Below are 13,334 nucleotides of genomic sequence, written 5' to 3'. Positions count from 1 at the left end.
TGTTTATTTTTTTCTCTCCGGGAAGGCTATGACTAAGAGAAATCTGCTGGGGAAGGGACAGCAGAAGATGGAGGCCCTCGGCTAAATGCAGGCACTGAAAAAGTCCGTCGTTCGCAGTCCCGGAGTCCTGGCCAAAATATTCCTCACCCTCCTCCTCCTCCTCCCCCTTCTTCTTCTCCTCCTCCACCTCTACCTCTCCCCCTGCCAGCACGCAAAATAAGGCTGCAGTAATGACAGCCCCAAATACATCAGAGAAACATTAAATATCTCCTGATTTCAGGCGATCCAGCAGCAGTGCCGGGCAGCACAGCCGCGCACCTGCACCGCAGCGGCGAGTGGAGGTCCGGAGGCCACGAGCCCACCACTCGCCCCGGCCCTGCTGGCCCCTCCCGCAGCAGCCGCGAATTTTGCTTTTTTTCTTTTTTTTTTTTTTTTCCCTTCTCTCGGGCCTGAAGCAGGGCTGTTGCGGGGAAGGCAGCGCCGTGTTTGTCTCGCAGTAACGAAGCGCGCAGCTCTGAAGGTCAGCCCCGCAGCAGATGTGCTGCAGGAGGCTGCGTATCAGCGCTTCGTATCAGCATTTCTGTGCTACACGTACACCGGTTAACCTTGCCGCAGGGAGGCCCGGATACAAGCTGTTATTATTTTTTCGAGCCCCCAAACCATTCCCTTTCCCTTCGGGGGAGGCGGTATGCCCAAGAGGCATTCACAGCGCTGCCGCGTACGGCCACTGATTTCGGGGTGCCGGGAGGGATGCAGGGAGGCAGGGACCGGGGGGCTGGGATGCAGGGAGGCAGGGAGCAGGGCTGCAGGGAGGCAGGGCTGCAGGGACCCGCGATGTCAGGACGCAGCGAGGCAGGGAGCCGGGATGCCGGGATGCCGGGGTGAAGGGACGCGGGGACCCGGGATGCAGGGAAGCAGGGACTTGGGGTGCAGGGATGCCGGCATTTTGGGATGCTGTGATGCAGGGACCCGGGATGCCGGGATACAGGGAGCTGGGATTTCGGGATGCAGGGGACCTGGGATTTCGGGATGCAGGGACACGGGATTTCGGGATGCAGGGGACCTGGGATTTTGGGATGCAGGGACACGGGATTTCGGGATGCGGGGACCCGGGATTTCGGGATGTAGGGAGGCAAGGAGGCAGGGAGGCAGGGAGCCGGGATTTTGGGATGCCGTGATGCAGGGACCCGGGATTTCAGGATGCAGGGAGGCAGGGACCCGGGATTTCGGGATGCAGGGACCCGGGATTTCGGCACGCCCGCTCTCGGTGCAGTCCGCAGCCAGCCGCGCTCCCGGCTGCGCGGCCGCGTTGGGGCGGCCCGAGCGGGCAGCGGGCTTCGTAGCGGCCCCCCCGCAGCCAACGGGCAGCGGCCCCCCGGGCCCCCCAGCGGCCCCTTCCCCCGGCTGCTCGCCCCGACCGACCCCGGCCCCGACCCCGACCCCTGCCCGGCGCCGCCTCACCTGGCCCCGCCGCCGCCTCCATGCTCCCGCCGCCCGCCGGGGCCGCGCCGCAGCCGGCAGCGCCCGCTCGCGGGGGCGGCGGCGGCGGCGCGGGCACGCGCACGCGGCCGCGCGGACGGACGGACGGGCGGACAGAGGGACGGACGGACGGACGGACAGGCGGAGCCCCCAGCGCCGTCCGAGCCCCGCCAGTAGCTCGTCTGTGTCCCCCCCGCGCCGGCCCCGGGGATGCGCGGTGACCCCCGGGGGGGTCGGGGGGGCCCCGGGGCTGCTCGCCCGGCGGCCCCGCAGGCCGAGGTGGGGCAAGCTGGCCGCAAAGAAGCGGCAGGAATGAGGAGAGCACGGCGCTACGGGCCTTACACAAACGGGGGGGCGGGGGGGGGCGTTGTGCGGTGCAGGTGAGCAGGCGGAGAGGTGGGAAGCTGGCTGAGTTTAGGGTCGCGGCGAGGTTCGAAGAAACGCTGGCAGCCCTCAGCCGCAGACCCGCAGCCGCTTTCCCCTCCGTGAAGTCGCGGGGGAGAAAACGGGGGGGCGACAAATCGTGGGGCGGTGACACCAACGGGGCCTGTGCTTTACCCCCCCGGGTAGGGGTGCCTGGCGATGGCAGCAAGCCAAAGGGCAGCCGCAGCTGGCACAAAGTTGCAGAGCCCTCTGGGTTTCCCCCCAAACCCACCCGTCCCCCGTGTTCCCCCACAGGGGTTCAGCTCCTTGGTCCCCATTCCCCCCTCTCAGCAGCGGTTCCAGCCCCATCGCCCTTTTTTCCCCCTCCCAGTCACTGCAGAGCCTCTGCTTTACTCCACGCATGGGACCGGGGCCCCGAGCTGCTGGCTGTAATTAAAAAGAAGAAAAAAAAACCGATGGGATCCGCGAGCTGGTAATGATGAGCTGGGGCACTTCCAGCTTTTAATTCCCTCTGCCCCGATCCACGTGACGGATTACTCGGGGCACAGTGCGAGCTGGCGCGTTGCTGCTGCACCTAATGCTCCAGTGCCTTTACTGGGGGAAGTTACACGGGGAAACAAGAACGACTTTCTGTGCAACAAGGGTGGAAGGGGACGAACAGCCAGCCTCATCCGCAGCACCCGAGCTGCCCTTTTAACTTTTTAGTTTAGATTTTACCAACTAAAGGAGCTGGCTGTAAGGCAGGACCCAAACAGCAGCGTTGTGTTCAAGCCAAAAAAACATAGGGGGGGATTTCCTCCCATTGGAGTGGGGATGCTCCAGCTCCTCTCCTTCCTCCCCACCCTCCTCCCCCTCGTGCCCAGCAGTTCCAGAGGCTCCCGTGGACAAACCCTGGGTCAAACACGAGCCCATTACTACCTTGGTGTGGGGAAAGGGCTCGTGCAGAGCCCAGCGCAGTGACCGTCCAGCAAAACTCACAGACAGACACCACCAGCACAGGGATAAGCAGGAGAAAAATTTTATTTACATCTTTCGAGCAGCAGCACAGTGGTGGCCATTCCCTGGGAAGAAGCTGCAAGAGCAAACCGGGGCGCGGGCCCCCAGTGCCCCCCGCGCGGCACCTTGGTCCTTGCAGAACGGCCGGCGCTGGAGGGAACAGGATTCAGCACGGAGCACACGGCAGGGAGGGAAGGCGAGGGGCTGGGTGCGTGCCGCTGCGGGGTTTGGTCTACGAAAGTGCACAGTACAACAATTCTTGTAGAAAAATCTGTCCCGAGGGCTGGAGGCATGCGTGGTCGCAGGGCTTCTGCATCTGCAGAAGGGCTCAGAGCCTTTAAAACAAGTGCTCAGGGTCTCTCCTGGGGCAAACCCAACCGCAAGCCCTGCCCCGGGCTGGGCAGCACATGGGGGATGGCTGCTGCTGCTCGGCAGGTGCCCAACGGCTTCTGGCTCCGTTATCAGGAGAGAGCCACGGCCGAGCTGCCTCTGACTGAGCCAGCAACCGTCAGGGGCTCCTCTGGTGGCATTAAGATGTGCTCAAGTTTTGCACAAGCAGCCAAAAACAAACCCCAAAGTCGGTTCCCCCTGCCCTGCCAGAGACCCGCTCTCCCAGCAACAAAACAGTGACACTTCAGCACCAGAAACTTGCCCAGGCCGCTCTAATTGATGCCACGGGGCTGGGGTAGCGACAGCTTTCCTGCATCCCTGCTACGCTGCCCAGCTCCACCGGGGCAAGCAGCTCAGCGAAGCGTTCTCCAAAGCGGATGCTAAAACTCAGTGCTTTTTTTCTAAACCATTAAAAAATACACATCTTGCTTTTTTTCTTAAATACATAGTCTATAAAATAAGGCAACTCGAGGAGACCAGCAGAGCATCCCCACGGATTCGGTGCTGTGCCCCAGCAGCGAGCCCCCCGCGGGCTCACGGCACGTCCAGTTCAGAAAAGCTGGGGTCTGCGCCCAAAGCTCCTGCGCACGGGGCAGCAGCAACACCCGCAGGGCCTTTAAATCCCAGTTACACAAACACGTCTGGGCGGAAGGGGCACGCTGATGCCGTTTCAGACGAGGTGCACGCTGCTGAAACGGGCTGAGCATCGGGGCGCGACCACTTCTGGCAGCCCTCATGGGCATAAGGACTGACAGCGGGACGGCAGCGCAAGAGCCTGCGGCCACTGCGGGCGAACCCCTCCACAAGGGGCATTTCCTCGGGGAACAGCCCGGGCTTCTGCAAGGACCTCGGGTACAAAGGCAGCAAGGAACAAGGAATGACTCAAATTCTCCCCCAGAGCAAAACGCGTTAAAATAAATCTCTGGGAGAAGCTACTACAACACCAACATGTCTCACGGTATGAAAAGCGACGGGCAAGGTAAGCACGAGGAGTGCAGCTCTTCCCTGGCACCGACCTGCTCACCTTCCTGCTCCACGTCACACCAGCTCAGGACAAGCAGACTGTATAGCAGCTTTTCATAATGTGTTGTGTTTTTTTTTTTTCATCTCTCTTTACAGAAAAAGCACAAGCGTGTAGTTTACCTCCCATGTTTTCCCTCTTCTGTTTCTATTACTGGAAATGTGATCTTCACATTTCTGAGCTCTGTAACGTGAACGTTTTCTGTGTTCCTCACCAGTTCCCACGGGGCTAACGCTCGCATTCTAGAGCTTTATTTCTCTAAGAAATAAATTTAATAGAAAATAATTTAAAAAAAACTACAACAGAGTGATCTGCAGTAAACAGTGCTGCGGAGCAATGGAATGACACGGTGTAGGCTTAGAGAGAGGCTGGGGTTTCATAGGGGGGTGGCAGGGAAATCACGGCAAGTTGTGTAAACCTGAAATAATCATTACCTAGGTTTGCATCGCTGATCTGTGCAGTGGGATCACCGGCAGGAATACTTTCTAGCCTCAGAAGAAAAAAAAAACACTTATTCTAGCAGACTTGACCTTATAAGCGAAGACCTTTTCACCCTGATACTGGCTATAGGTGTGTTTCCACAGCTGTTATCCAGCACGCCTGGGGAAGCGGCCATAGGTACTGCCTGATCACCTAATTAGCGCACAGCTTTAGCTCTGTGCGGAGAAACCAAACACGTTATCCCATCAGTTCCTGGTCCTCCACCCAAACTGGTTAGTTCTCCTCTTCCGAGTGCACAGGGGGGATCCTGTTGGAAAGCAGAGCGTACACGTACGGCCAGATCTTGTTGGTCTCTGTCCCCGAAAACGAGTGCAAGATACCCCTGCTCCTGGAAGAGAGTTGAGAGGAGAAGTCAGTGCCAGCAGCGCCCAGGGACGGGACATCTGCAGGCAGAGCTACTCCAGGGAAGCTCCCCGTGGCTTTCTGGGCCACAGGAGGGGCAGCGAGGGGTTAAACGTGTTCACACATGGATGAGCCGAACCCAGGCAGCCGCCCCAATCCCACCACACACCTCACAGCTCGCCTCCGTCCCCACTAAAGCACTGTGTAGGCCTAAGGCAGCAGGATTTATTCACATGCTTAAGAGCGTGGGACAAGTAGGGCCCTGCTTCCCACCCTGCCCAACGTAAGGGCAATTTTCCTTTTTAAAACGCTCCTCGTGCCCTTTCAGCAGGTCCTGGTAGCATCTCACAACCCCAGATCTATCCCCAACGTGGCCAGGGGATGCCTGCCCCGAAACAACAACAGCACGTGCAGAAGGGACAGAGCCTGAAGCGCGTCCGGCCGCTTACAGCAGAGCCCCCCAAGCCAGCCCTGGGCGTCGGCGCGGCAATGCGTGGTTAGAAGCTGCAACAGCTGAGCTCTGAGGGATGTTTTAAGGATGCAGAGTTACCGAGACGCTTACGACACAGCTTGTTCCCACGTGAGCAGCGGCTGGAGGACCCCTTCCCACCTCCCCTCAAGCGTGGACGCTCCCAGCCCACGCATTTTCTACCACCCTTTGCTCTCCCTTCTTCCGCCCTGCTGCCAGCTGCCCCGTACTTCACCTAAAAGGGCAGGGCCCTCAGCCTGTTTTTTGCAGGGCAAACACACCGCTCCGGGCTGCACAGCACCGGGGGTTATTTAACAAACTCGTCCATTTGTGTTATTTTAAGCAGCACAGAAAGATGCTGCTGGTTTTGCGAGCGCAGCGAAGCGCTCTCTGCAAGGCCGCCGCCTCCGTGGACGCCGATGCGCTGCTGAGCGCAGCGAGCTGCCCCCCAGCGCCCGGCAGGGGCCGTGGGCATGCTGTGGTTTATTTCGCGCGGTCCCACTCACTTGTATAGCTCTATCACTGGCTTGGCGGCATCCTTGTACTTCCTCAGCCGGGCAGCGACGGCCTCGGGTTTGTCGTCCTCGCGCTGGACCAGCGGCTCGCCCGTCAGGTCGTCGACGCCCTGCGGAAAGGCCAACGCCATCCAGGGGCTGCGGCTCCCCGGGGAGCTGCCCCCGCTGCCCCACGCCCCGGCTGCTCGAGGCGGTTAGGCCTGGGCGCCTTCGCACGGCGCTTAACGCAAACCTCGCTTGGCTGAGTGCACGTTGCACAACTCCTGCGGGGCAGCTGCCAAGGACAAAGCCCTCCGGCACCCCCGCAGCCCCTGGGTCTCACTACGTGGGATTTCTTCCCCAGTATAATTTAGGATCGTGCCAGCCCGCCCACGCAGCGCAAGGCGCCTCTGACCTTCGCCTCCCTCCTGACGGGCACGACCCCGGCGCTACGGGCTCTTACGTGAACGTGGGGCGGGTTGAACTCCATGTTGTAGACCCTGCCGCTCGCTGGGTGGATCCAGCGGGCGCTCAGGCGGTCCTTCAGCGTCTCGAAGGGGATGTTCAGGCTGATCACCAGGTCCAGCTCGCAGATCCTGTCCAGCGCCTCGGCTTGCCCCAGCGTCCGCGGGAAACCTGCGGGCACGCGCCGCGGCAGAGAGGGGCCGGCTGAGCGGCAGGAAAGCATCTGCCTGCCCGCCCCGCGGCCCCGGCGCTGTAAAGATAGCACAGCTCCTCGCTGCAGCCCAAATGGTGTGAAAGAGAGGCATCCACCAGATGGCTGCGGCAAAAAATAGCTCCCCCAGCACCGGCTCCCAAAATACAGCACGCAGGTCGCTGCGGGCTCGTCTTCTCCCAAGAAACCGCGTCCAGCAGGAGGACCTGCCCCACCTCCCCAGGGCGCCACAGAGCTCAGCGAAGATCTGAAAAAGCCCAGGCTTTTTCCCAAGCAAAGAATTATGAGCTGAGAGCCCGGTCAGGACGCCACCACAGCTAATGAACGAGTCGTTATGAGGAAGAATACGTGAGGTCCGCTTTACCGCGCCTAGTCAGGCTGTTATTTGCGTACGGACTGCTTGAACTAAGCCCGCTCCTTGCGCCTCGTGGCCCGGTGTTGGGCACAAAGCAGCGGCAGGACAGCAGCTCGTCCCCGAGCCGTGCTGCCTGCGGGTAGCTCCCACGCACCGCCACCAACCAGCCCAGAGCAGCCCCGCGCTGCACGAGCCTGGATCTGAGCGCCGGGACGCAGACGCTCGTGGATGTCGAAACACTTGAGTTTTAACGCAGCAAACGTACGTCTTTGTTCATACAGCGCTACTCACTGCACTGTGTGCCAAGCAGCAGATGAATTAAGTAATGTTATCATAAGAGTAATGAAATTTTGACAGCGAGGACTGAGTTTGGGGTGGCTTGTTCACCCACTTGCCTCTTTTTGTGACTTAAAAACTTAGGAAACAATCAAAGAAACTCTTCGATACAAGGAAATGAGGCTCGCGGTTGTTAATTACTGGCTATTAACTAACTCTTCTCACGTTCCATGAACTCAGGGGCTGCTTCAACCCAGCCTGACCCCACAGGGCTCAAGGTCCCAGAGTGCTGCCGGACCCCCAGGGCACAGCTACTTGCCCCGTCCCTCCCCTCCCCAAATCCCACAGCCCTTCAGGGCGCTCCCAGGCCACCACGGCTGTCCGCAGCGTCTCCACGAGGGCAGCCAGAGCTCGGGGCGAACCTTTTCTTATTTTTTAGCTCTGCAGCTTAAAGGTTGTGGAGCCCTACCTCGAGCTCTTGGTTTACTGCAATGATAGGTGGACTTCACGCTGGCCCCCGAAAGCACTGCCCCTGGGAGCAGTTCAGGGCCACCTGCCCCCACTCCTGCTGCCAGCAGGACCCCAAAAGGCACCTTTGGTCTTCTCTCTCCTGCTGCTGCAAAGCCATCGGCAGCACAATGACGTTTTAAAGGCCCCTGGGATGCTCCCGTCCGGAGGCACTCACCGTCGAGCAGCCAGTGCTCCGCTCGCCGCTTCTCCAGCTCCGTCATCATCACGCGCGTGATGACGTGGTCCGGCACCAGGAGGCCTCGCTCGAGGTACTGCTTTGCCAAGACGCCAACTTCTGTTCAAGTTAAAGGAAAGAAGAAAAAAAAAGCGCGTGACGTTTCTGCTAAAAAAACACCGCTCCCCCTCAAATTCTGTCTGCCCTCTGAGATCGCTCATCCGGGAGCCTCTCGGCAGCATCCCTGTCCTCAGAGGGGACAAATCTGTACATCTGCTGTACAAATAATTACACCGCACAGAATTACAGCGGCCGTCACTGCGCTTCGGAGAGGTTTCCAGTGAAGTTATGAAGACAAACGATGCGTTTGGGTAACGTTTGTACAGCCGGCAGCACCTGGCTCGGAGGCACCAAGTCTGCCTCCTCCTGCTTCCACGTACAGCCGTCCTCGTGAGAAGCTGGCACTCTCTCTTAGAAATTATCCTAAGAGGTGCAAATTCAAGACTTCACATGCAGACCGCGGCAGTAAACAGGCACCACCAGGAAGCTCGTTTGAGAACACAAGCCTCGGAGCGCTCGCTACGGCTGCGGAAAGCAGAACACAGCTTTCCGTCCACGGGGCTTTAAGACTTCAGAGGCTCAGCTCAAGATGCACTCAGATAAGAAAACTGTTTTCCCAGATCAAACACCTGAGAACATGACTGCAGCGTACCTGCAGGGCGACTGCACCTGAGCAGGCTCCTGCTTGACTCTCCCCCGCATCAGCTGGAGCTGAGAAAGTGCCTCGGGGGCAGCGATGGTTCCCTGCGGCACGAACCGGCCCGGATCCACCTTCCCTGCAGCCTCGGCCCCCCGGGCGGCCACCAGCAGGCTCGGTTCCACTTTTTTTTTTTTTTTTCCCCCCCATTTTTATTGCAGCTTGGGTACTCTGAACAGCGAGGAGGATTGCTGGGGTTTCTGCCTGTCCCCCCAACCGGCCCCGCACAATGGGCACGGCCAGCACGGGGCAGCCGGTGAGAAAAGGGGTCTGAGACAAATTCGGCTGGGTCTTGCGTTACAGATCGTCCACAATTTTCTCTTTCTTCTTCTCTTAGCTCGAAGAAACTGTTTGGAAAATACAGCTACTCCCTGCCACCAGCTGGGGCAAGCCCTGCCCCTGCCCCCGGAGAGGCTCTGCCCCTTCCGTCTGCACGGGGACCAGACCCGCTCCCCTTCCCCGAGCAGCTAACGACGGTTGGAACCAAAACGAACGTTCTTGCGTGTTTTCTAGTGAAAACAGCGCGTTTCAGCCCTCCCAGAGCACCAGCCCTCCGTCTGAAGTCCCACGAGCCGTGCTGCACGGGGCCGGCCGCTGGGGTTTTGCACCGACGGCTGCGCGCAGAGGGAGGCGCAGGCGGGGCGATGCCCCCCAAATCCCAACCCCGGCGGGGTTGCCCATCGCCCCACAATCACAGCGACCGACGCCGCTGAGCAGCTCTGCCCGGAGCCGCAGCGCCCGCCCGGGGCAGCACCCGGAGCCTTTCCCGACGACAGGCTCGACACCGCTGCCCGTACGCCGCGCTCCTGCTCGGGGAAGCGCGCGGCGATGGGAAGGAACCGTTACGTCTCACGCGACCAGCACGGAGACCTCGTAGGGCGTAAATACCACCACGGCCGCCCACGTTTTTTTAATATTTATTCACGTGCCCGCGCGCTGCCGCGTGCTGGCTGGTGGGATCTGGAGGGGGGCAGATGCTTCTCGCGGAGGACCCGCAGAGCTTCCCGGCACCCGGGACGTGCTGGACCTCGTCGTCCCTGCAGCACAGCCCTGCTCCCACCGCGTGGCTTCGGCGAGGCAGGCTTTACCTCGGGTTTTCCCAACCCACCTCGTGCGTTTCGCCAGCGAAGCGTGCCCCAGCCCCGAGCCGCGCAGCGGCAGGGTTTGGGCAGGGCTTCCTCAGCCCGTGCACGGCATCTCCCTGCGGATCCTGGGCCCGCCGCGCGACGGTCGGGGGGTTCAGCCGCCTGGCCTGGCGCAGATCCCACCCAGGGGCCAAAATCCACGCTGCTATCGCTCCGTCCCGCTAAGCTAACGGCCGCAGGACTTCAGACCCTGCTGTCCCTGTCCCTTCCCGGCGCAACCCCGCACCCGTGCCCCTGAGCCCTTATCATCAAAGCGGGTCCCGGCCTCCAGCGACGCCTCCCGCTGTGCCTGGGGGCTGCGGAGGCCGCGGGGGCTCAAGGAGAGGCTGTTCCCGAAGACGGGGCGCAGGAGGCGGGCTGCGGCTGGAAGCACTGTGGGGGCGCGAGGGCTTCGCTTGCCAGCGGCGCCCTGGCCGGACACCGCGAGCTAACGCGGACTTTGGCCCCCCCGGGGCAACCTTTTGTAGGATTTCTTTATTTAGGCTACGGCAGCACAGCGTTAATGGAGAGGAGGAGCTCCGGGTGGTTAATGCAGCACTGCCCGTGGTTATCTGCGCACCAATGTGGAACAACCCCAGCTGGATGGGGTCCTCGGAGCCCCCGAATCCACCTCCCCAATCCAGGGCTCTCGTTCTCACCCCGTCTCCGCCAGCCTGGCCTCCCTCCGGGGAGCTGGAGCATGGCACGGCCACAGATCTGGGGCCGTCACCGACCCCCTCCCAGCTGCCCTGCTTTTCCCCTCTCCCACCCCTTTCAGCTCATGGCTCCCGTCATCGCAGCACCCTTCTGCCCCCCAGAAGCGGGGCAGCGAGCGGAGCAGTGAGACGCCCACGAGACCCGGGCGTCTCCCAGGGCGTGCGGTTTTGTTGGAATGAGCTGAGCCCTGCCGAGACCCCGGGACGCTGCAGGCACCAGAGGCAACGACCTGGGCACTGGGACAAGAACCGGCCGAGGAAAACGGTCGCTGCCCTCCAGTACCCCCTGCACAGCACCAAAAGCAGTCCAAACAAAGCACTTTTGCACAGCAGGGCAGCCACTAAACGAGGCACTGATTAACCAACACATCCGTGGCAGCGGATGCCCTCGCCGAGTCACTGTTACAAAACCCCAAGGGTTTCAGCGGCAGCGGCACATCCAGCCACCCCGCACCACGTGGAGCCACGGGGCTCGCTCTGTGCGGGATGCTCGGGTGTCCTCCAGCTTCCTGAGATGGGAAAATCACCTCCAAATCCACTCCTGCACGGCATCCTTGCCCAGAGGCTGCTCTAAAACCCCTTGGCGGGTCCCTCTGGAGGGCAGCGGGGTGTCTGTACGGCTGGCCTCATCTCCCCTACAACGCAAAGCCAGCGGCACGGATGACAAACTCAGGAAGGGAATTTACTTCCATCCAGCTTCCTCCAGAGCTGGCACGTCGCTGCGTGGTCATGTAACAGCTTGTCCAAAGCAAATAGCTAAAAAAAAAAAGGAAGAAGAAGAAAAAAAAAAACAACAAACAAACAGCTGCACATTAGTGAGAGCTATGACCAGCGGCGAAGTCAAAGGTGGCACCTGAAAGGCACGTCAGCTGTGTGAAATTTCGGCGGCTCTACTCCTGAGCAATCTTACCTGCCTCTCCACCCACGTTTCCCACCCGCCGCTGCACCGCTTGGTCCTCGCCCAGGTGCTCAGCGGCTCAGCCAAAAGAGTTATTGGGATTTTCCAAATTTCGAGCCTCTCCCCAGAGGAAATATTACCGTGCTTTTTTTATTTATGGAAGGAAATCTGGGTATTTTTAAACGAGCGTGCAACGCCCCACAGAGCACACAGCTCTGAAAGTTTATCCTCCCCCCCCCCCCTTTTTTTTTTCTCTCCCTTTCTTGTCACACCTCTAAAAAGGCAAAGCGCGCCTTGTTCCTCTGGGCTGTTTTGTGTCGTTTTATGGCTCCTCTGAGTCAGTTTCCTCCCCGGGCAGGTCTCTCGCACACCCGCCGCGAGCAGCGGCGCTGGCATTGCCCAGCCACGGCTGGGGGCAGCCCCGCGCCGCCTGGCTGCTGGCTCCCAAAACTTTGCGGGATCCGTTACCGGCTGGCCCCAGCGAAGCACAGCACAGACTGTCAGCTCTCCGAAGGGCTTCGGATGTGAAACACGGGGTGGGCTGGCAGCACCGCAGCCCCCGGCCTCCCTGATCCTGGAGGGGAGCTTAATAAGGACTCGGGGGTCACAGGGGCGCCCCGTGCCACCCCAGTGGCCTCACGATAGGGGCTGGCACGGCACGGCACGCAGTCGGGACACCCCACAACCCACGCCAAGCTTCCCCGAGGGGTTTCCCCGTGAACACGCGCACGTTCCCAGCGCGTCCCTCGCACGGCAGGCGCTGGGGCCCAAGCTGGGCGATTTAACCCCACTCCTACAAAACCCTGGCGGACGGTGAAGCTGACACGGGAGGGCCGTGACCCCGGGCGCCGAGGCCGGCCGTCGGTGCGCGAACACCCAGGTTTTTTTTGGCCGGGCTTCTCCCCAGCCGTGCCCACCCGGGGGGCTGGGACGAAGGCTCCCCGCTGCGCCCCAGCCCGCTTTTCCCCGGCCAGCTCGGCACAGCCAAGATGGAGGGAGAAGCCTAATAACGAAATCCAGCCTCAAACCCGGAGACGGACGCGCACCGGCGGCCGAGCGGGGGGACACGCGGGGCCGCTTCGCCCCCGTGGGGCCGGCAGCGAGGCGAGGACCCCCCACGGAGGTTTCCCCCCGGGGCTCGCCCCGTCCGTCCCCATCCCCGTCCCATCCCATCCCCGTCCCGTCGGGGCACCCCGGGCACTCACCGCCGCCGCGGCGGAGGCTCTCCCGCAGGAACTGCCCGCTGGAGAGGTGCTGCAGCCCGAAGCTGCGGGCGATCCTCTCGCACACCGTCCCCTTGCCCGAGCCGGGGGGGCCCAGCACCACGGCCCGCAGCACCTTGGAGGCCATGGCCGGCCCGGGGGGGGTCCCTCGGGGGGCACCGCCGCAGCACACCCCCCCGCCCCCCGCCTCACGCAGCCCGCGGGGGGGGACCCAGAGCTAAGAGGGGGGCACTGAGGGGGGTCCCCGCCGCCTCGCCGCCCCCGACGGGACCCCGCATGCCGGGGAGCCCCGCAAAATGGCGTGCTGGAGGGGGGGGGGGAGCCGAGGCGAGCAGTGCCGAGCCGCTCACCCGCCGCCCGTACACATCAGCACGGAGCGGGGAAGGGGGGGGGGGGTTGTGTACGGCCGCCCCCTCGGGCCGCCCCCTTCGGGCCGGGCACCCTGGGACTTGTAGTCCCGCCGCCGCCCGACGGGGCCCCCGCGGCTCGGCTGGGCTGGGCTGGGCTGGGCTGGGCTCGGCGCCGCCTCACGGAGCCCCGGCGGCACG

The 13,334-nt window shown here is 61.9% G+C and overlaps 2 protein-coding genes across 2 annotated transcripts in view; both read right to left on the bottom strand.

Moving 5' to 3' along the window:
* DNAJC6 (DnaJ heat shock protein family (Hsp40) member C6) overlaps positions 1-1,604 on the bottom strand; it is a 46,088-nt gene extending 44,484 nt beyond the window's left edge. Inside the window, exon 1 of the mRNA XM_083845716.1 lies at positions 1,462-1,604. Coding sequence (XP_083701842.1) covers positions 1,462-1,483 — 22 coding nt within the window. The 5' untranslated portion in view covers positions 1,484-1,604. The remainder of the gene's footprint in view (positions 1-1,461) is intronic.
* A 1,261-nt stretch (positions 1,605-2,865) lies between these two features.
* AK4 (adenylate kinase 4) lies at positions 2,866-13,159 on the bottom strand. The gene is made up of 5 exons (XM_083845718.1): positions 12,769-13,159; positions 8,069-8,188; positions 6,540-6,712; positions 6,089-6,207; positions 2,866-5,099 (listed from the first exon to the last, which is right to left on the bottom strand). Exons 1-5 carry the CDS (start codon positions 12,911-12,913, stop codon positions 4,985-4,987), a joined length of 672 nt encoding a protein of 223 aa, XP_083701844.1. The 5' UTR covers positions 12,914-13,159; the 3' UTR covers positions 2,866-4,984.
* Between the last annotated feature and the right edge of the window lie 175 nt (positions 13,160-13,334).

The sequence above is a fragment of the Anser anser genome (assembly GCF_964211835.1).
Source record: "Anser anser genome assembly, chromosome: 8".
NCBI lineage: Eukaryota > Metazoa > Chordata > Aves > Anseriformes > Anatidae > Anser > Anser anser.
The sequence above is the reverse complement of the archived record's forward strand: the minus strand, read 5'-3'. Positions and strand labels throughout refer to the sequence as shown.